Below are 21,428 nucleotides of genomic sequence, written 5' to 3'. Positions count from 1 at the left end.
TCTCTCTCTCTCTGTGACTATCATAAATAAATAAATAAATAAAAGAAGTCCAAGGGTCCACCAGGAGGCAGATGGAGGAGAACATGGCATTGGGAAAAGCAGACATGTTGATAAGATTGGTTGCTGGTTTGACTGTTAGTAAGGTGGCAACAGGCAAGCATTTTCTCAGGAGAATTATAGGATGGCACTGGCATATATGGTTCCTTAAATATTTACATCATTCTTATGAACGTTTTATCATTTTCAAAGCAGTAATATTGAACTGTTTTCCTAGTGGTGATAGAAAAAGAAAATTTTAGGATAAGTTGCAATTCTGTTGTCTCTACAGCACCAATGGAACAGTAATTAACAAGCTGAAGGTTGTTAAGAAGCAGACCTGCCCTTTGCAGACGGGGGATGTCATCTACTTGGTGTACAGGAAGAATGAGCCAGAACACAGTAAGAGAAAGGGAATGGACAGGGTGGACACATGGGTGGTGCTTGACGGGGAAGTCCTGTTACAGGTAGGAAGCGTGGTTGAAAGGGAGTCTGCTGAAGCAGGTATTTCCCTTAGATATGTTAATGTTACCTACATTTTCTTTGTTGTTGATGTAGATTAGATTCTTGGTGTGACTCATGTCTCTTGAAGAATGGGAGCATTGACCTTAACAGTCTGAGTCCCAGTTATTCTCCAGAAATCCCACCAAAGTCATGAGCCACACACCTCAGAATGGCAGAAGTGAACAGGGATGGGTTAGGTTACATAGAAGAAACCTGAGTTATGGGGATTAAGATCTAGAAGAGGGGTTGGAGGCCAGCGGTTGTTCTGTGTTTGGGAGAGAAGAATGATATAGGACAAGGAGCGTTGGGGGAGTCTTTTGAAGGTTACCTACAAAGTGGAAGAAGGAGGCAGATTTCTCAGATTGTTTTAAGTGTAGACAAAGCCAGTCATTGGCCACGTGGCAAGATCTTTTGTTTGCTCCTTCTGTTAGTTAGAAATGCCAGCAAAACACAAATTCATCACCTATTCATTGTTTTTGCCCTCCCTAGACTGCTTCCTGGCTCCAGAAATTTTTTCCTGAAGCCTATTTATTTTAAAGTTTGTTAAGATATTTTGGGTCACTTGTTTTGAAATCCCTTAAACTGCTTAATGTTGTTACTAGCTGGTAAGTAAGGGGACTGAAGTGACAGGAACAAAAGAGGGAAGTGAGTTCCAGCTGGTGCCTGGGGACTCTGTTCTGATTTGGTTAATTTCCTTTTAGATGTGGCATACCTCTATGAATCTTTAAATGAGAAGCAGGACATCACACAAGACTCCTTTGGTAAGTGAGACCGTAACCAAGTGGGTACATAGTAAGGGCTCTTGATTCTTGCTGGAATGTCTTGCCCACGGTAGTGGTGTTCCACCTGAGCCCTGATTGTGTGCTCATTCTTCTTTTTCTGTGCTTGCAGAAGCCAATAAAGAGAATGTGTTCCGTGTGACCAAAGATACCTCAGGTGCAGGGCAAGGTGACGACCCCCAGGTCCTGCCGTCATCGCCCACCACTCAGGCGTGCTTTGAGGAACCACAGCCATCAACGTCCACATCAGACCTCTTCCCCACGGCTTCTACCTCTTCCATGGAGCCCACCTCTGCAGGGCAAGCACCTTCCTCCAGTTCTGGTGAGACAGGAACCTTTTGGTGGTAGCTGCATTGCTTTGTGGCCACTAATTCTGACCTGTGTTGCTACAGAGAAGACAGATAAACTACTCAGGAAGGTGGAGGTGGCATCAGGCATCAGGTTCTCAGTAGCAAGATTTCTGTAGTAGATGTCTTGTTGCATCCCAAATAGAAGTGCTAAAAATCAGAGATGATAGTACATGGTGTTTCTGGTAGTTTTATTGGGATATAATTTGCATGCCATAACAATCACCCAGTTCAAGTGTGCACTTCAGTGGATTTTACTGTATTCATTGTGTTGTGCATTCATCACCACTCTGTAGTTCCCATATGTTTTCATCACCCCAAAAGGAGACCCACACCCATCAGCAGTCATTCCTTTGTCCCCAGTAACCACTAACCTTCCTTCTGTGTCTCTGATTTGCCTCTTCTGGTCATTTCTTACACATGGAATCATATACTCTGTGGCCTTTTGTTTCTGCTGCTTTTACTCAGCATAATGTTTTCAAGACTCATCCAGAATAACACATCATTTAAAGCCAGTTTTAGGCTCTTAATGCGTGGCTCTGTTGTTGAGCAGCCAACTCTGGATTTCAGCTCGGGTCATGGTCTTGGGGTGGTAGGGTTGAGCCCCATGTCGGGCTGTGCCCTGCTCAGCGGGGAGTTGGAACCTGCTTGAGATTTTTCCTCTCCTGCCTGTCCCCTGCTTGTGTGTGCACTCTCTCTAAATGAATAAATACTAAAAAAAAAAAAAAAAAAAAAAATCCAACAACTAGTTTTACATGTACTGGTCCTTACGGCATCATTCTTTACCTTCTTTACCTTCCTCCTTGGTCTCTAGAGAAAATTCAGACTCTAGGTGCTATGTGCCCTTAACATTCCCTTGTTGGTGTTGTTAGAGTGTAGAACATATGTGTTTATATGTTTTGTGAATTAGATCATATTATGTATGTTCATATTTTAGTTCACTTTCTTAGCTATTCTTCTGTATTTTGCTTCCAGATTCTCCTTGGGATTATCTTTTTAAGTTAAAAAAAAAAGTCTTTTTTGAGATTTTGATTGGAGAGAATTGACATTTTTACAATACCCAGGATAGTGGTGTTTTACCCTGTTTATTAAGCTCTTTGATGTTCTTCAGTGAAGTTTCTTTTTCACCTAGTTTCGAGAACTCTTACTAATCCCTAGAATACTTCCCCCGCTCTTTATTTTAAAGATTTTGTTTATTTGAGGGGCGCCTGGGTGGCTCAGTGAAGAATCTGCCTTTGGGTTGGGTCATGAGCCCCACCTTGTGCTCCCTGCTCAGTGGGGAGCCTGCTTCTTCTTCCTCACTTGCTCCCCCTGCTTGTGCTCTCTCTCTATGTCAAATAAATAAATAAAATCTTTGGGGGGGGATTTTATTTATTTGAGAGAGAGAGAGAAAGCAAGCAACCACTGCTTCCATTTTTGCACATTTGGTTTTTAGTTTTTTTTTTTTTTTTTTTGGTTTTTAGTTTTTTGATAATGTTCTAACTTCATTAAAGGAAACCACAATGAGGCATCACCTCATACCTGTTAGAATAGCCAGCATCAAAAAAGACTAGGGATACCAAGTGTTGGTGAGGATGCAAAGAAAGGGGAAGCTGAGTGTCCAGTGATGGATGGATAGATGAAGAAGATGCAATGTGTGTGTAGACACATACAATTGTTAATTTTATTGTAAGAGGACAATGTATTTATATACTGTGCAACTAAAAAAATAAAATCATAAATAGAAGAAATTTTGCTGTAAACAAATTGTTCAGATGGAAAGCCTAGCTCCAACCTTGGAAAGGCCGGGAAATTTTTCTATGTGCCTCTCTCAGTTTAAACCTACTAAGAGAATAACCAGACTGCTAAATGTGAGATTGGGTGCCAAGTGCTTTATAAGTTTTAAGTGAATCCTCATGATGGGTCTGTTGGAGAGGTACCATCATCATAGTCTTCATTCTGAAGTGAGACACTCCACTGAGCAGGGAAGGCCCCCCCACAGTGGGAGTGAGGACCAGAGCTAGGAGCCAGCCCTGGAAGCTGTCTCTTCCTATAAGCTCATTTGCTCCCCAGAGAATTCTAACCTTTCTCTTTTGGCTGCCATATGGCAGTTTCTTCTCTTTTCAAAATAACACTTACCATTTGAATATTACAGACTGCATGTGGATTGTACTAAAGTATTATAAACTAGGGCTTTATTGTGATAAAGGTTATTAAGCCCAGTTAAAAGCTGGGCTTGGGGATCCCTGGGTGGCGCAGCGGTTTGGCGCCTGCCTTTGGCCCAGGGCGCGATCCTGGAGACCCAGAATCGAATCCCACGTCGGGCTCCTGGTGCATGGAGCCTGCTTCTCCCTCTGCCTATGTCTCTGCCTCTCTCTCTATCTCTCTGTGACTATCATAAACAAATAAATAAATAAAAAAAAAAAAAAAAAAAAGCTGGGCTTGTTTAAATCGATGAGTCTAGGAGCACCTAGGTCACTCAGTGATTAAACATCTGCCTTTGGCTCACATTGTGATCCTGGATCCTGGGATCCAGTCCCACATCAGGCTCCCTGCAGGGAGCCTGGTTCTCCCTCTGCTTTTGTCTTTTCCTTTCTCCTTGTGTTTCATGAATAAATAAATTAAAAATCTTCTAAAAAATGTAGTTGAATATTTCTAGTGAGTATGTATTATGGAGAATATACGGCACCTTGGATTACCTAGACCTGGCTTGAATCTGGTGCTTCACCTGCCTGCTCTCTCCTTCTAGGGTGGATGAAACAGAACCTCTTTTGTTTGTCCCTCTCACAGCTTCCAGAGATGCATACATCTCCCCAAAAGAGTGTGGTCCATCTGTGGCAAGTGATGAAATCCCCATCTTTCCTTCAGCTCTGCCAGACAGAGAGGATGCATCCTTTTCTCTGTCGGAACCCCAGGATCAGGAGGATTTGGAGCCCATCAGGAAGAAAATGAAAGGAGGTCAGAGTCTTAGGTTTCTGTGTGTCTCTGGCCCTTGGGGGAGTGCATAGGGCCCTAGTGGGACAGTTTGAGCTGCTCCCATTGGAGCCTCCCCTTCTGAAGAAGCATGGGGATGTGTCTCAGGCACAGACCTGTGGTGCCTCAGCTTTTTTGGAATGGAAATCTGAGCCTTTTCTTTCGTCTTTACATCATTAGTATTGAACAATGTTTACTGTCAGTTTATGCTCATGATCTGGAAGCAGTGCATTCCAAGTTCCAGTTCTGTCCTGATATGAAAATCTATTTTTAAATATGTTGTCTTTGAGGGTACCTGGCTGGCTCAGAGGAGCCTGTGACTCTTGATCTTGGAGTCATGGATTCCAGCCCTACATTGGGTATAGATCTTACTAAAAAATAAACTTAAAAAAAAAAAAGTTGTCTTTCAAGTGATAGTTTTAACCTCCTCGTAAAGGTTATTTAGAGAAAAATCTTCACTTAAAAAGTCTAAGTTAAAATGATTGTAAAAAACACTTGGGAATGTTTGGTGGGGCACTGGCTGTGCCATAGGCCTGAGAGCAGCACGCAGATTGGAGCAGTAAGACTGGGAGGCTCTGGGAAGATACTGCCTATGTCTCTGCATCTGTGTCTCTCATGAATGGATAAATAAAATATTTTTAAAAAGAGAAAAAAAATTAAAATCAATCAACCTAAACATAGCATCACAGTCAGAAACACAGAGGTCCTTACCAGGAAAAGTAGCTAAAAACACAAATGTTAACTCAGAGGAGTGTAGTTCAAGGCAGAGGGCTGCTACTTTTGTTTTCTTTTAAATATTTGACTTTGTAAATTGTGTTTAAGTATTTCTTTAATTAAAAATAAAAATTAATCTGTAGTTAGCAACACAGGAGCACTCTAGAACACCACCAGAAGAAAAGGAAAAAAATCCACAACTCCTGGTACCATAAGAGTGTACTTTCCCATGTGTATACAAATCACGTTTTTTGTTTAAACAAAAAATGACATTACACAAATATACTGGGGGATAAATGGTCTTTATTTTTTAAGCATGTATCCTGAGTGCCTCTTTTTTGTGTCATTAACTGTTCTAAAACAAAATTTTTTTTCTTTAAAGATTTTATTTATTCAAGAGAGACACACAGAGAATAGGCAGAGATATAAGTAGAGGGAGAAGCAGGTTCCCTGTGGGGAGTTCGATGTGGGACTCGATCCCAGGACCCCAGGATCATGCCCTGAGCCAAAGGCAGACACTCAACCACTGAGCTAACCAGGCCTCCCTAAAACAAAACTAAAATATATTGGAATATAAGACTTCTTTTAGGCCATCTTAAAAACGCCCTTTAAAATACAAACACTGGGGAGAGCTCTGTCTTCTCTCCTTAGGTCAAGGTGTTCATAAAACAGGTGGTCAGAACGCATCTGTTTCTCTCACAGGTGGGGACCCTGACCTGACCCTGCAGTTCTTGGTTGCAGACCAGTGTAGAGACACCCACACCACCCTTGGGAATGTTAGATCTGAGGCTGTGAAGCCTGACAAGATGGAGGAGACACTCACATGCATCATCTGCCAGGACCTGCTGCATGATTGTGTGAGGTATGCGTGCCGTATGTCGCAGGAGGATGGGAGATGGGGGGAGCAGCCGTGGGGAATCGAGCCTCTGGGTCCTGTCAGGTTCCACTCTGCAGAGCTTACTCATGGCATTTTACTTGTGTGGCCAACAAGCCAAACACCTGACCCTTGTAGCCAAGGCTGTAGGAGAGTACGTGGGGTTGATGCGGTGATGATCTCAGTCGACACTGGTCCCATCTGAGCCAAGTAGAACAGAAGAGCTGTCCAGAGCTTTCCTAGGAAAAGGCCCAGAATGAGGATCCCTGGAGCAGTCTAGGGAACGCCCTCTCCTTGCTTCTCTGTGGGAGCCTGTCCAAATTTCCACTTCAACACAGGCCTTTTCCACACTCAGTGTCCATGCTCCTCATATTCCTGGAGTTATTGCCTGCTCTAATGTCCTTCCTGCAGCACAGATTGGCATTTCTTTTCATTAGCAAGGACCAAGTTAGGGTCGTTTAGGTGGAAGCTCTTCTCACGTGCGGTGTGGAAGGCAGGTGGCATTCCTAGCTTATCAGCTGAGGACACAGATGCAGCCAGCGATGGGTGCCATATGCAAGGAGCAGAGCACCCTGAGAAGCAGGGCTTCCAGGCTCTGTGGAGTTAAGTGAGCTTTGTGGGAGGGTGATTTGCTCACTTTTATGTTTTGTGACCAACCCTCAGCCTGAGTGAGGCCACATCCTGCTCTGGGCAAAGACAGTATGAACTGGGGTCCCTGCTTCTCATGCTCCACACAGGCCATGCCCCATGTGCCCTGGTGTCTGGGGGCTGCTGCTATGGCCTGGCAGACAGATGCTCCATCTGCGAGTGCTCTGCAGGAGTGTCTGCAGACTTGTCCTTGTGCCCTCAGCCTGCAGCCCTGCATGCACACCTTCTGTGCAGCCTGCTACTCAGGCTGGATGGAGCGTTCTACCTGGTGTCCCACCTGCCGCTGTCCAGTCGAGAGGATCTGTAAAAACCACATCCTGAACAACCTGGTGGAGGCCTACCTTCTCCAGCACCCAGGCAAGTGGGGAGCCCGCCTAGCTCCTAGAGACCATGGCTGTGTCTCCAGGGGCTCCTCAGCTAGTAGAGCTGTGGCCTTTGCATTCCAGACAAGAGTCGCAGCGAGGAAGATGTGCGGAGCATGGCTGCCAGGAACAAGATCACTCAAGACATGTTGCAACCCAAGGTCAGAAGGTCTTTCTCTGATGAGGAGGGCAGTTCGGAAGATCTGCTGGAGCTGTCAGATGTGGACAGTGAATCATCCGATGTTAGGTGAGCCTCTGCCTGGTTCTCGGGGGCAGGGAGCTGAACAGGCAGCATGGAGTCTGAGCCAGCCAAGGACGGCCACCCACTCGGGTGACTGGGTGGTATCTGTCCCCATGCCTCCTGCAGTAACCCCCCCCCCCTTCAGGTATACATGCAGTATTTATTTTTTGCTGTTACTTTTCTGTATTTATTTCCAGCTGTTTTGAAGTGTAATTGATATACAGTACCCTTTGAGTTTCAGGTATAGCAGCTAATGAATGGTTTGACGCTGATGTCTGTTAGAAAACAATGGCCACCACAACCCACACTGTTATTTGCTGACACCTCGTCGGGTGCTGTGATTCACTGGCTATGACAACGTCACAATTTGACATGTTCTTTGCCCCACATAAGTGCATTTACTCTGTAGCTCATCTAGTGACCGTTGAGTCCTATGGCATAAGTTGCATTATCCTCAGTTGTCAGGATGTTACTGTAGAGAAGCCATGGCCACCTGGCCAAGAGGATGCAATTCTAGGAGACCTTATTTTATCTGCTGTAAAATGCTGGTGTTTCCTGACTCAGAAATCCATAGACTTGAGTTTTAGATGGAGCATCATGTTTAGAAAGACAAAAATCAAATTTTCCAAATTTATTATCTTTTTGTTTCTTTTTGTAAAATTTACAAATAGTGGTCAAGCAAAATGAAGAAATCAAAAATCGCTTGAGCATGAACACTTCTTTGTGTATCCTTCCAGCCACTCATATACGTAGCCACAGTATTCCTCTACAGATGGGATTGTGGTGTTTCTAAAACTCTGACTTGTGAAGCCATGCTACAGTACCTACCAGCGGAGTGGATGTGGAATGGTCAGGTCAGAGGGCTGGACCTGGCACTTGGGTCATTCCATGCCCATCATGGAATGCTGGCCTTCCTGGGGTTGTGGAGGCATGTCAGGAACCCCTGGCCACACTTGATGTTGCCTGAGATAACAGCTGTCTCGTTCCTAACTGAAGTTGAGTGTCTTCTCACCAGTGGTGTTAGTTGGGCCTTACTCTTCCTTTGCTGGCTCTTGCCATTAGAGGTGGGCTCAGGAAGCTGCTCTCTGGCTCAAGTGAGGGAAGAGTCTGTATTTTTCCTATGGATTCCATTTTACCAACTATCTTTTTTGAAAGCTCAACTGAAGTGCATAAAGTTAGTGGGGCAGGGCTCCTGCGGCAGGTTGGAAGGCCCCTAGAGAACAGCAACATTCGACCATGGCACATTTAGGGGCCCAGGGTGAATCCTGAGTGCACTTGGCAAGCTGGGTGTGCTTCTGGATGTCATCCACAGCTCACCCAGCATTGAACCTGTGAGTGTGTATCTAGCCCCGTGTGGGGACTGAGTGGCCATGCTCTGGGGGATGCTATGCCAAAGCAGCAGGAGTGGGCAGGACAAGTCTCCATATGTTAGGAGCTGCCAAGAGGGATGAGGTAGTCTGGAATCCTTACAGCAGAGGGGAGCCAGCAGGTGGCAAGGAACAGAGTCCTCCAAGTGCTATTCTTCCAGGATGAGCACTGGGTGCCCAGTGGGGCATGCCATGCTTGCCCCTCATATACACTGGGTGGCAGCAGATGGTGCAGAGCTGAGGTGTGAGGCACTAGGATAGGACTGGGGTAGGACTTCTCTGTGAGCAGAGAAGATGCCTCTAGTCTGGGGATCTGGATCTCGTCTTGTCATAAGGGCTAGGGGCATTGTCGCCATCACCCACCGTGTGCTTCCCCACAATCGAGGGGTTTGTGTGCTTTTCTTGCAGCCAGCCGTACATTGTATGCAGGCAGTGCCCTGAGTACCGGAGGCAGGGTGGGCAGGCCCTCCCCTGCCCAGGGCCTAACAGTGAGCCAGGGGTACCACAGGCTGCTGGGGATGCACCGTCGACCTCCACCAGTGTCAAGACAGGTGAGACACCACCCTCTCTGCTGTTGTCCTGCCATGACTGCCCAGGACACAGCCTATATTCTTGCTGGCTCCTCCCCCATTCCTATCCCAGTCCTGTCACTGCCTCCATGGTCTTGCCACCTCTCAGACCCCATTGCTTCTCATGTTCTGTTTTGGGCTAAGAAACCAGAGAGTTGACTTGTCTCATGGACCCTGCTCCTGGGCACTCCTAGGAGTTCAGTCCTGATCCTGACATTTGCTTCAGGGAGCTGGCACCCCAGAGTTGCTGGCTAGAGCAGAAATGACCATCACACATGGGCCCCTTAAATGAGAGACTGGCTTCTTTTCAGCAGCGGGTCATGGTGTCATCAGAGCCAACCTGAGCTCTGCCCCACTGCCTGCTTCTAATGGGCTGGGTCCCCAGATGCCATCAGGAAAGGGAGAGAATACAGGTGGAATCTTATGTTTTTGGCCCTGGCCATTCTGTAGGCATGGCCCCACAGGGCCCAGTTTCTTAGTTGCTGTGGGTCTGAGCCTGTCATGAGACCACTGACCCAGGATTGTGACCTGGAGCCACCTGGTCACAAAACCAACTCTACCATTCCTCAGGTGGACCCCATCATTTTCAAATTGCAGATGGAAGTCCCCAGTGGGATGGGGCCTGCAGCAAGTGTGTGTGCACAGATGGAGCCTCCTATGAGGCCATCAAGTATGCAGGGCCTGGGCTCTGTGGACACAACTCTTAGAGTGGGGTCAGCCAGCCATGTCCACCATGCCCACCAGGCCCATCACTTGTTTATTTGGAAGACACAAAGATTAATATAGAACTTGCTTTGTTGTTTAATGATGTGTGCTTTCTGGCCTAAGGAAATGGTAGAAAACCTTCAAGGATCTTTGAAATCTTGCTACGACTGCTGAACTGAAAGATCGCTTTGCTTGTTTTTCATTCTATTTAAAATGTTTCATTTAAATGATTGGCTATCATTTGGCCATTTAAGAAAACAGGTCTGAGTTTTCCCCAGGTTTTCTTGTGGATCTATTTCCTTGTTTGCTTTCCCGCCATTCCTCTCCATGTAGGTCTGACTGGTTCTTTCTGCCCATGTGCCAGTATGTGCTGCCTAAATGTCCTGTCTGTTCTGCAGCCCAGGATTATGTGTGCGCCCTGCAAGGAAGCCATGCCATATGCACCTGCTGCTTCCAGCCCATGCCCGACCGAAGGGCAGAACGTGAGCAGGACCCCCGCATCGCCCCCCAGCAGTGTGAGTAAGGGTGTGAGCATTTACTGCCTTCCTGAGCAACCTCCCTGCCACAGAGCCTGTCCTGTGCATCCTTCCAGGCTCAGGTTTCAGGACAGTGTTGACTGTGGTGCATGGTGTGAAGTAAAGACGTGGCTGTGTTTTCTCATCTGCAGACTCGGTTGTCCGTGTACAATCATGTTGAATAATCATCTTTGCCATCAGTTGATAACCCACTCTGTCACACACCTCATTTTCATGTATGGGTGGTTCTCTTTCTGAAGTCTGCATCTGATATTTGTCCCCACACCAAGACCATAATATTTCTATAATGTGTCACTTCTGTTTTAAGATTTTTATTTGTTTATTTAAAAGAGAGTGTGCAAGCATGAGAGTGGGTGGGCAGAGGGAGAGAGAGAATCTCAGGCAGACTCCCCACTGATCTCAGAGCCTGACATGGGGCTCGACTTCATGACCCTGACATCGTGACCTGAGTCAAAACCAAGAGTCGGACAGCCAACTGACTGAGCCCCGCGGGTGCCCTATGATGTGTCACTTTTAAATATAATACGTGAAATACAGTGTTTTAATTTGCAATTCTGGGATTGCTATTACAATTGAATTTGTCATTTATTGAATGGTTATTTGAATTCATTCCTCACTGAAGTGGCCTGACTGGCCGTTGTGCTGTGTCCTGCAGGTGCCGTTTGCCTTCAGCCTTTCTGCCACCTGTACTGGGGCTGCGCCCGGGCGGGCTGCCTTGGCTGCCTGGCCCCATTCTGTGGTAATGCCGGCTCTCCAGCTGAGTTGCTTCAGCCTGATCTGGTGCACTTGAGGGCGGTGACGGATAGCGTGGCCTGAGTTGGGGAAGGCCAACATTAGTGACCATACTTCCTCCTGACATACAAGTGTCACTCTGTGCTAATGTGAAACCAGGCAGTAACAGGACAGCTGTGGGGACATGGAGTTCAGTCGGGGAGGGTTTCCTTACACGTTAAGGATACCAGCACAGAAAACGCCCGGTCTAGCTGCAGTGTTCAGACCTTGAAGTACCGAGGAGAGAGCTGTCCATGTTGGGAGGGAGTGGAATGGAAGTTGTTGTACCTGTTCTCATTTTATTTATTTTTTATTTATTTTTTAAAGATTTGATTTATTCATTCATGAGAGAGACAGAGAGAGGCAGAGACATAGGCAGAGGAAGAAGGAGGCTCCCTGCAGGAAGCCCAATGTGGGGCTCAATCCTGGGATTCCAGGATCATGCCCTGAGCCAAAGGCATGCTCAACCGCTGAGCCACCCAGGCGTCCCCTGTTCTCATTTTAAACGGGAACTTTTTGTTCTTTCTAGACTCTGTAAGAAAGAAAATGTATTTATGTTAGCCTCAGTGATGATGCTTTCTGTAAGACGTATGACTTTGTTTCCCTCCATTTGGCAGAGCTAGACCTGGGCGACAGGTGTCTGGACGGGGTTCTGAGCAACAACCACTACGAGTCAGACGTCCTGAAGGTAATGGAGCCCCAAACAGGTGTGGCTGGAGCTCAGGTGCATAGAGGACCCAAGGATTTCCAGAGTTCTAATGGCTATTTCTAGGACTGCCAACTTATTAGTGCACCACATTGGTGCTTTGCTGTGTTTTCCCATCTTCCCCAGTGGAGGGGTTTCCTTCATGTCCATCATGTCATGAATCTGTAGGACTTGGTGCCAGTGCCTGCTTGCCCCAACCAGAGAGTTCCTGGGTCTGGGTGGGGAGTGGGGTGGCCAGTTGGTGGAACCAGGGCCTTTGGCTTCCTCCTTTCTGACATGCTCCTTTCCATGTTTTAGGAAGCTGACCTGGCTCTTAGAATTTCAATGTTTAATGTGCACATCCGTCCCTGGCCGAGTGTCATGCCTTTATCCCATTTATGTGCCGTGTTGTTGCACAAGCGAGACCATGGGCCTTCTCGCCTGCATGACGAGCCAGTCTGGTTAGATGTCCCATAGATGCTCACAGGAGGAACCAAGAACTCTGTGTTTCCGGAGGGCAGCATGTAGATCCAGAACCAGCTTCGTTCTGTGATTGTGGATCTGTTGCTGCCCAAGGGCTGCTCTGGCCAAGGTTGGGTGTCTCACCACTCCTGTGCAAGGAATGTCTTTGCAGAGTTTTAGAGAGAACGTGGTAACTCACACGTTCAAATATCTGAAGCTAGCTTTCCTTTTGAGGTTCTGAACAGTGTCTCAGACGAGGACCCTTGTGAACTAGATGGTGAGCATGTTGTCAGTCTTGGGCATCCTAGTCCTTGGGCTGTCTCAGGTGTCCTATGGTCTTGGAAGCAGAGCGCTACAACTGTGTACAGCACTCCCTTTAGCTGCTATGTTTAACTTACTTGTGCTGTGGTGTTACCCATTTCAAGGACCTTTTATGAAACGTTTGCCTTCTTGTCATTTTAGTGTTTCTTTTTCCAAACTAGTATCTAAGATTTCCCTTCTTCCTAATCACAGAATTATCTGGCAACCAGGGGTTTGACGTGGAAAAATATGTTGACAGAAAGTCTGGTGGCTTTGCAGAGGGGAGCGTTTTTACTATCTGGTAAGCATCATTGCACTTGCTTTCCTCTCTCTAGAGGTGATGCCTTGGCCTCCTGTGAAGCAGTAGAACCTGCCAGGCGGAACTGGGCTGCTCTTGCCCAGCTGCCTTCCACAGGCACAGCCTTCCCCCCTGCGCAGCCTGACAGAGGCAGACAGAAAGTGCTAGTACTTTTGGGTTTTTTTTTTAAAGTTAGTTGAGCCCACATGATCCATTCCAGTATCTTTTCTGCCATGGGGGAAGGAGGGGCACAGCAGAAGAGACCCAGACTCCACCATCTGTTGGCGCTGCATGGAGATTCTGAGACTGGTTGTTCCCAAGCACTCAGGGTCCTCATTGGCTTCTCACTTGCTGTGTTGGTGACTTAGTGCAGGCTTGCCCTGCCTCTCAGGGCATCCGGTATCACATTGTGAAATGTGATTTGTCACTGAGGGAGGGAGCTGCAGAAAATTTAGCAGATGCCTTTTTGTTTTTTAAAGATTTTATTTATTTATTTGAGAGGGAGGGAAGGAGCACATGTGTGTTCGGGGAGGAGTACAGAGGGAGGGAGAGGGAGGAAGGAAGAGATCTCCAGCAGACTCCCCAATGATCATAGAGCCCAATGTGGGGCTCCATCCCACAACCCTGAGATCACGACCTGAACCAAAATCTAGAGTCAAATGTTCAACCCACAGGGCCACCCAGGTGCCCCGAATGACTTTTTTTTTTTTTTCCTAAAACATACATTATCGTGAAAGACTTTAGAAGTCGCTGGGAATTGTTCTAAGCAGTTTCTGTCTTATGGACACATTCTCACAAGTGTCTCGGGTGTTCTCTGCTGCAGTAGCCCTGGGACTGCCCAGACCTATCATCAGAGCCTGAACTCCATGAGTTTTTTAATGTGTCTGTAAAGCTGACATGGCTCACAAAGATGTGTGAGTGACAGAGGTACAAAGGATAAAGTGAAAATGACTGGCAGTCCCTCCACCTGAGTACCCAGTGGTGATGCTTGCGTGGCCTGTGCACCTGCCCATGTATGCACACCGTCCTCGTCAATGAAACCCTACCATGTGTGCCGTGTTATGGCCTGCTGTTTGTTCAGCAGTATATCTTGGATCTTTTCTGTGTCAATGAAGATCTGTTCCTTGATTTTTATTACATAGTATTATGTTTTTTTTTTAGCCAGTTCAAAATGGGATATTTAAGGGATTTTCCACTTTCCACTGTCTGAATCAGCACTGCAGCTCCTGAGTGACCATGCAGTAGGGTAGGTTTGGGAAATTGTTCCATTAGGATAAATGAGGACAGTGGTATGCACAGTTGAGACTTGGCCATAGTAACTCTCCTGCCTAAGGACATGCCTCAGGTGCGAAGACCAGTATCTTCTTAAGTCCATACTGGCTGGCGGGTCTTGTAAATACGAACAGGCTTACTGGATGTATCGTTTTTGTCTCCCCATGTTGGAACATTTACAGAATATAAGATCTTTGTGTGTCATGGTTCACTGGCTTATCTGTGATCATGGCCCATGTTAGGCTCTCTGGATTTGGGAGTATAGGTTCGTAGGATACCTTTGTAGGTGCAAATGGTTGTCATTTGTGTTGTAAAGGTGTTTTCCACTAACTTACTATTATTTTACTTTTGATGGATATGTTTCCATTGTGTTAAGTTATAGGCAGTCAGATTTGCAGGTCCTTTCCTGCATGCTGTTTGGTTTATGAGACATAATTATTTTTTTAATAATGAATTTACTTTTTATTGGTGTTCAATTTACCAACATACAGAATAACACCCAGTGCTCATCCTGTCAAGTGCCCCCCTCAGTGCCTGTCACCCATTCACCCGCACCCCCCGCCCTCCTCCCCTTCCACCACCCCTACTTCGTTTCCCAGAGTTAGGAGTCTTTATGTTCTGTTATGAGACATAATTAGAAATAACTCAAGAGAAAAATAATATTTATTCCTCTTGGGATGCCTGGGTGGCTCAGCTGTTGAGCATCTGCCTTTGGCTTAGGTCGTGATCCCGAGGTTCTGGGATCGAGTCCCACTTCGGGCTCCCCACAGGGATCTGCTTCTCCCTCTGCCTGTGTCTCTGCTTCTCTGTGTGTGTCTCTCATGAATAAATAAATAAAGTCTTAAAAATCATTCCTCTTAGTACTTTTTTTTAATTTTTAAAATATTTGAATCTTTATCCAAGTGGAAATATTCTGCTGTGAGGAAATAAGTGGGTTTTATTCTTGTTTTCCAAATGTCTGGCCCATTGTCTCTGCCCCATGTGTGGATTGGTTCTCTGGTTTCCCACTACTTTGCAAAGGCATTGCTGTTCTACTGTTCTGGAAACGTGATGCCATGTGCTGACCGGCATGCCCACATGAGGCTGTTTTCCTTTCAGATTACAGAATCACGGGGAACACCGTGCTGTGTTACTGCTGTGGCCTGCGGAGCTTCCGAGAGCTGACCTACCAGTATCGGCAGAACATCCCTGCTTCTGAGTTGCCAGGTAAGGAAGCCCCCTCACCCCCAACTCAGTTCTGCCTAGACTGGCTCCTATGTTCCTTCACATCATAGATACTCCGCCTTTGCTCTGTGTTCTTGGTGCACAGGTCTGCCTCAGCAGGCACAAACCTGGAGAGATAGGCTGCGTAGGGGCCGTGCTTATTTTTTTTGTTGTTTACTTTTTTTTTTTAAGATGTTATTTATTCATGAGAGACACAGAGAGAGGCAGAGACACAGGCAGAAGGAGAAGCTGACTCCCTGTGGGAAGCCTGATATGGGACTCGATCCCAGGATTCCGGGATCATGCACTGAGCCGAAGGCAGGTGCTCAACCACTGAGCACTCCGGGCATCCCAAGGGGCCGTGCTTATTTCCAGCCATACTCGACCCAGGGTCAGCTCAAGTTCTGGGCCTGTCTGCCAAGATGTGGACTTCCAAAACAAGATTCATAAAAATGACCTATAAACAGCTGTTGTAGTCTTTATTTCTTAAATTGTGTGGGTTTTTTAAAGATTTTATATAAAAAATAAAAAAAATAAAGATTTTATTTATTTATGCGTGAGAGCGAGAGAGAGAGAGGCAGAGACACAGGCAGAGGGAGTAGCAGGCTCCCCATGGGGAGCCCAGTGTGGGACTCCATCCCAGGACCTCCGGATCGTGACCTCAGCCAAAGGCAGATGCTCAACCACTGAGCCACCCAGGCACCCTTTATTAAAGATTTTATTTATTCATTTGAGAGAAGACATAATGAAAGAGCATGGGGGGAGAAGGGGCAGATGGAGAGGGAGAAACGGACTCCCCTCTGAGTAGGGAGCCCGACATGGGGCTCGATACCCAGGACCCCAAGATCATGACCCAAGCCGAAAGCAGAGGCTTCGCCAACTGAGCCCCCCAGGTGCTCCAAATTGGGTTTCTTTCTTTCTTTCTTTCTTTCTTTCTTTCTTTCTTTCTTTCTTTCTTTCTTTCTTTCTTTCTTTCTTTCTTTTTTTTTTTTTAAAGATTTTATTTATTTATTCATGAAAGACAGAGAAAGAGAGAGGCAGAGACACAGGCAGAGGGAGAAGCAGGCTCCACACAGGAAGCCCAACGTGGGACTCAATCCGGGGACTCCAAGATCATGGCCTGGGCCGAAGGCAGGCACTAAACTGCTGAGCCACCTAGGGATTCCCTCCAAATTGGGTTTCCAATTAAATAATTTTAATTGGGATTTTTCCTTTCCTGAAATATGAACAGGCCAAGGAAACGAGTTATAAAGCGTGACAAAATGCCTTTCTGCTGCTGTGTCTCCCTTTGAGTCTTTAAATTCAGATGGCTGAGCTTGTGAGCGTAATGTCCATTACACGCGTCCTGTTTTCTCTTCCTAGTGGCTGTAACATCCCGTCCTGATTGCTATTGGGGGCGCAACTGCCGCACTCAGGTGAAGGCCCACCATGCAATGTGAGTGAGATGCGCTCTGATGGCCGGGGGCCCGAGTGTTGGCACAGGTCCTCAGGGCTGGGGAAGGGGTGTCATATGGACACCCTACGGAGAGACACACACCCCTTTTCCTAACAGAAAAGTGACTTTTTTCTTTATGTGCTTGGGCTGAGTTGATACCTCAGCCCAAGCTTTTGGGGATGTTTATGAACTAGTTAATTATTTACTTGTAAATAGAGTGGTTTTTGTCATTTTATTTGTATACAGTCACGGGGCATAGGAAATAGTACTATTGATTGTTTTAAAACCCTATTCTCACGTCCTAAAGTGTTTGCAGAAAGCAGCTGTCATTCCCTGCTGACACCCCAGAGGGTTAGCACTCTGAACCTGCGGCTGTGGTCGCTGAGAGCTGAGCCTCCAGCCTGTGCTGCCCTGGGTCTGTCTTTGGTGCCATGAGCAGGTGTCTGATTGCTCTCATTTACTGATGTGGATCTCCAGGTGGGGTCGTCCATAGGTGTAAGTCCACCTCCTCTTTCAGACTGTGGGCCAGGTGATAACGTAAGTCAGTGACAGATGCTGCTTGAGGCCATTCTGATCCCCAGTCATTTGTGGTTCAAGTCAGAGCCACTGAGAGTGTGGCCTTTACTCAAGGACTGATTCTATGGAAGAAAAACCTTGTTTTGTATTTGACAATAGACAGTGTACAGGAGACCATTTCGCTATAGGGAAAGAAATAACAACTAGTAACCAGCCCATCTTAATAAAAACACAAGGATAGTGAAGGTGTGCTTGTCTTCACAAAGGGAGGCGGTGTGCCGTAGCCAGCAGGCCAATGTGTCGGTCCTGCAGGGTGGCCCTGAGGAGGTTTGGGAGCTCTGAATCTCTTCTGAGAAAATTATCTAAAATATCTGACTTTGAAAATTTAAAAAGGAAAAAGAAGCCTGCCTTGGGGTGATTTCTTTGATGGTACTAAAAATATGCTACTGCATGCTGCCCCTTGTGCACAGTCAGCCTCTCATCAGGTTCTTTCAGCTTGTGACTACAGGACCGACTTGCTTGAATACTTCTTGTGTAATTTCACCCTTTTCTCCTTACAGGAAATTCAATCATATCTGTGAACAGACAAGGTTCAAGAACTAAGCATCTAGGAGGCACGAAGGTGGCCTGGGGATATTGGAGGTTAATGACAGCATGTTTCAGAAAATACTGGATACAAACATTCTACGGGCATTTTACCACCCCCAGGGCGTTCTGGGGGTCTCTGCGTCCGGCAGGTGGCTCTTGTGGGGCAAGACCTTCTCAGTGAGACCTCCCAGCCCCACCCCAGCAGCCTGGGAGCCCTGGGCAGCACGATGCACCCCTCCTCTGAGGAGGACGTGCTCGGGGACGCCTGGAGCACTTGAAGCAGAGGAACCGCTGTCTGATGTCCCCTCCCAAAACTATGCTTAACATAGACATCTCTCTCCAAGAAATCTTTTGTGGGAGAAAAAAGGAAAGTCTGTTGTTTAAGGGAAAGGGAGCAAAAGTTTACAGCCTGCAGGGTGCACCCGAGCGTCCTGCTGTGGGGAAAGCCACAGCATCTTAGGCTTTTTTGTAATAGGTTTGGTGCTTATCTTTTAGTAAGATTTATCACAAACTGTAGCACAAGTAATATAATTTATAATTTACAAATTGACTAAAATTGGGATAGTAGAATATTTGAAAGAATAAACATGTTTCCGTTTATTAAAAAAGAAAAAATGATGTCCAGAACCGCTAACCCTAGACACCCAGCATTAAGTGCGTGGCCTTGTCCCAGGAGGGCAGAGGACGGGGAGCACTTGCCAGGAAGCGAAGCTTTGGTGCCTACTTCTTATTCTGTGGGCATAGCTGCAGGCCTCACTGAGCCGCCCCCATGCCCCACCACCCTCACTTCCTCCCTGCTAATGCCCCAGCCTCGGGAGCAGCTCCTTCCACAGAAGTGCGAGGGACCTTTGCCTCCACTAGTCCTGTCCTGCGTTGGGTTTGCCATGTCATCTGGAATAATACTTGAAGTTTTGTTCTTTGTTAAAAAGAAAAATGTTTTTTATCTTTTGTTGAGATCATCTATTATTTTTGTTTGCAAAATTGTAACTTTTTGCTTCTCAGGAATAGGATTTTCAACTGTTGTCTTGCTCTTGATACAGACTCTGAGAAGCAGCACCGTGTTTATGGAAGAGGCCTCCTCCTCCCTGCATTCTAATAAACAAGCCGTGTCTGTTTCTCTTCCCACACATTTGTCTGTGTGTCAGCTGCAATGCGCTTGTTGCTGTCACGGTGCACAGGCTACAGGCCTCACTGGTTACTGATTGAATGCCACTGAGAGTCTGTCTAATGAGCCATGTGGGCTGAATAGGACCTGTAGGCACATGGGACATGGGCTTGAGGCCTAGGTCTAAGCACCTAGGGAAGAGGGGAAGGCACAGCATCTTGTGGGTCCACCAGCCCAAAGTAACAGCCTTTCAGTCGCATATGGAAGCTGTGGCTTCATGTCTCTGCCCTGGGCTTAGCCTGTGCAGGAGTGAGGCCTGCCCTTCACATCATCACTCCCTTCTCTTTTGAAAGAGTAAAAACAAAAGTGCGGCTTCTGAGGGATATGCCAGCTCTTTAAGCCTGGGTTTAAACAGAACGTGTGACTTCACTTGGGCTGCACTGGCTCCTTCTGTGAAGGATAGGACACAGGTCCCTTTAGACTGCGGGTTACATAGGGCAGGGCCGACTCTGTGGACCAACCCCTGGACCTCCCCTTTCCTAATAAGTGCTGGGGTCAGAACAGAGCTTATCTGCTCTGGCTCATAGGTGGAGCCTCGGGGCCAGGGCAGCTGTTCTCTGGGCTATTTCACAGACCTGGGTGGATGTGCACTCATGTTTTTATCAGTTCCTATTTGGCAACACCCTCCCACCCCACCTAGTAGCCAGCCCACGTTTGGGCTGGATCCCCGTGGGTGGGTGGGGGGGGTGTCTAGGTGGCACAGGCTGCCTGGGTGTGAGTGGCCACCTCAAGAATGTGCTGGTCTACAGGTGCTTGGGCCAAGCCTGGAGCAGGCCCCACTGGCTCTCTGCTGCTTGCTCCCTGTCCCCTCCTTCCACAGCCTCACCCAGCCCGTCCCCAGACTTGTGTCCCCATGAGAAGAGGGGCCAGCCCTGCCCACACCCCCATCTGCGGTGCACCATCGAAGGGGCTGCACACTAGTCCTTCCTGGCCCGCAGGTCTGAGCAATGAGGGAAGCCATTGATGCTGTGGAGGCCTTCCTGGGCACAGCCAGAATCCAGCAGCTCATGTCAGCGCAGGCTCACATGTGAGAGCAGAGCGGTGTTAGTGGATTCTGCCCCAGGGAAGCAAGCAAACCGGGAGAGAAGTTGAGAGGGTCCTCCTGCCGCTGCAGAGAGGAGGCCCAGAGGAGCCCAGCTCTGAATCAGGATGTCTGGTGGATACCAGCAGCAGGAAGCCAACCTCAGGCTGAGAGAAAAAAGTGAGTGGCAGACTGAGTGCAGTTAGAAAGTCCAGCGTAGACCTGGCTTCACGTGTGGCTGGATGCAGGAAACTGAATGCCCAAAAGCAAGTGAACTTCCCCACTGGTTCAAATGGAAACCCATTCCTGTCCTAATCACTAATAGGCCAGACCACAGCCTCCTGGGCCGTCAGCACTCCACAGGCAGGTGGGGCAGCCTCCGGCCAGGGGAAGGTAAGTGTCAGGGGTTGTCAGTAGGACTCACCAGGAAAGCAGACCAGCTGCGGGTCAGTAGCTCTGGGGCTTGAGCCCAGAAAGGTCAGACAGCCTGTCAGACCTCAGCCTGCTGAGGGAGGCCTGACGCTAATGGGAACTGCTGGCAGTGGCCCAGAGGTAATGCCAGGTCTCAGTTACTCTCCTTGGGCTTGCCAGCGTGTGTGGGGTGGGGTGGGGACACGGAGGAGCCCAGACACACTTTTGAGATTCACAGCTCCCTGCGGAATTAATCCCCAGGACCTTGATGCACATGGGAGTGCTCCTAGTCAGCCCTCTCTGACGCCATCCTATCTCTTGGGACATTGGCAAAAGTGAATGCAGCAGAGCAGGCCATGTGCAATCCTTTCTGCGTTCAGCTGCTGTCATGGCTTTTCAGAGGATCCTGAGAGAGACTCGGTTCTAAAGATTGGCCAGCTGAGCCCTGGTGACCCACAGAAGAGCTGTCTTGCCAGCTCCCAGGAGACCACTGTCCTGGTCTGAGGAATGTCGTGACCCAGTAACTTAAAGATAGTCATTTAAAAATCATAAACATTTGGAATTCATAAGTCATGTTAAAAACAAAGGTCATAAGCACTCAGGACTCATCCCTTCCTAATGAATTCACTCCATCCAACCATCGCGTGTGCTCCCATGGGTATTTGCA

At 47.4% G+C, this 21,428-nt stretch overlaps 1 protein-coding gene across 4 annotated transcripts in view; it reads left to right on the top strand.

Annotated features, from left to right (window-relative positions):
- CHFR (checkpoint with forkhead and ring finger domains) overlaps window positions 1–19,291 on the top strand; it is a 30,046-nt gene extending 10,755 nt beyond the window's left edge. The window contains exons 4-18 of one of the 4 annotated variants that reach the window (XM_055321921.1): window positions 329–438; window positions 1,242–1,301; window positions 1,432–1,641; window positions 4,514–4,603; window positions 6,035–6,194; window positions 7,057–7,211; window positions 7,301–7,463; window positions 9,233–9,375; window positions 10,497–10,613; window positions 11,290–11,373; window positions 12,023–12,093; window positions 13,066–13,153; window positions 15,521–15,628; window positions 16,988–17,060; window positions 18,137–19,291. In XM_055321921.1, the coding sequence (XP_055177896.1) occupies window positions 329–438; window positions 1,242–1,301; window positions 1,432–1,641; window positions 4,514–4,603; window positions 6,035–6,194; window positions 7,057–7,211; window positions 7,301–7,463; window positions 9,233–9,375; window positions 10,497–10,613; window positions 11,290–11,373; window positions 12,023–12,093; window positions 13,066–13,153; window positions 15,521–15,628; window positions 16,988–17,060; window positions 18,137–18,179 (1,675 nt within the window). In that variant the 3' untranslated portion in view covers window positions 18,180–19,291. Of the gene's footprint in view, window positions 1–328; window positions 439–1,241; window positions 1,302–1,431; window positions 1,642–4,435; window positions 4,604–6,034; window positions 6,195–7,056; window positions 7,212–7,300; window positions 7,464–9,232; window positions 9,376–10,496; window positions 10,614–11,289; window positions 11,374–12,022; window positions 12,094–13,065; window positions 13,154–15,520; window positions 15,629–15,817; window positions 16,544–16,987; window positions 17,061–18,136 lie in introns of those variants that run through there. The other 3 variants (XM_055321920.1, XM_055321924.1, XM_055321923.1) reach the window with 3 other exon arrangements.
- The last annotated feature ends 2,137 nt before the right edge of the window (window positions 19,292–21,428 follow it).

This window comes from Nyctereutes procyonoides, unplaced genomic scaffold, assembly GCF_905146905.1.
Source record: "Nyctereutes procyonoides isolate TBG_1078 unplaced genomic scaffold, NYPRO_anot_genome, whole genome shotgun sequence".
Classification (NCBI taxonomy): Eukaryota; Metazoa; Chordata; class Mammalia; order Carnivora; family Canidae; genus Nyctereutes; species Nyctereutes procyonoides.
The sequence above is the reverse complement of the archived record's forward strand: the minus strand, read 5'-3'. Positions and strand labels throughout refer to the sequence as shown.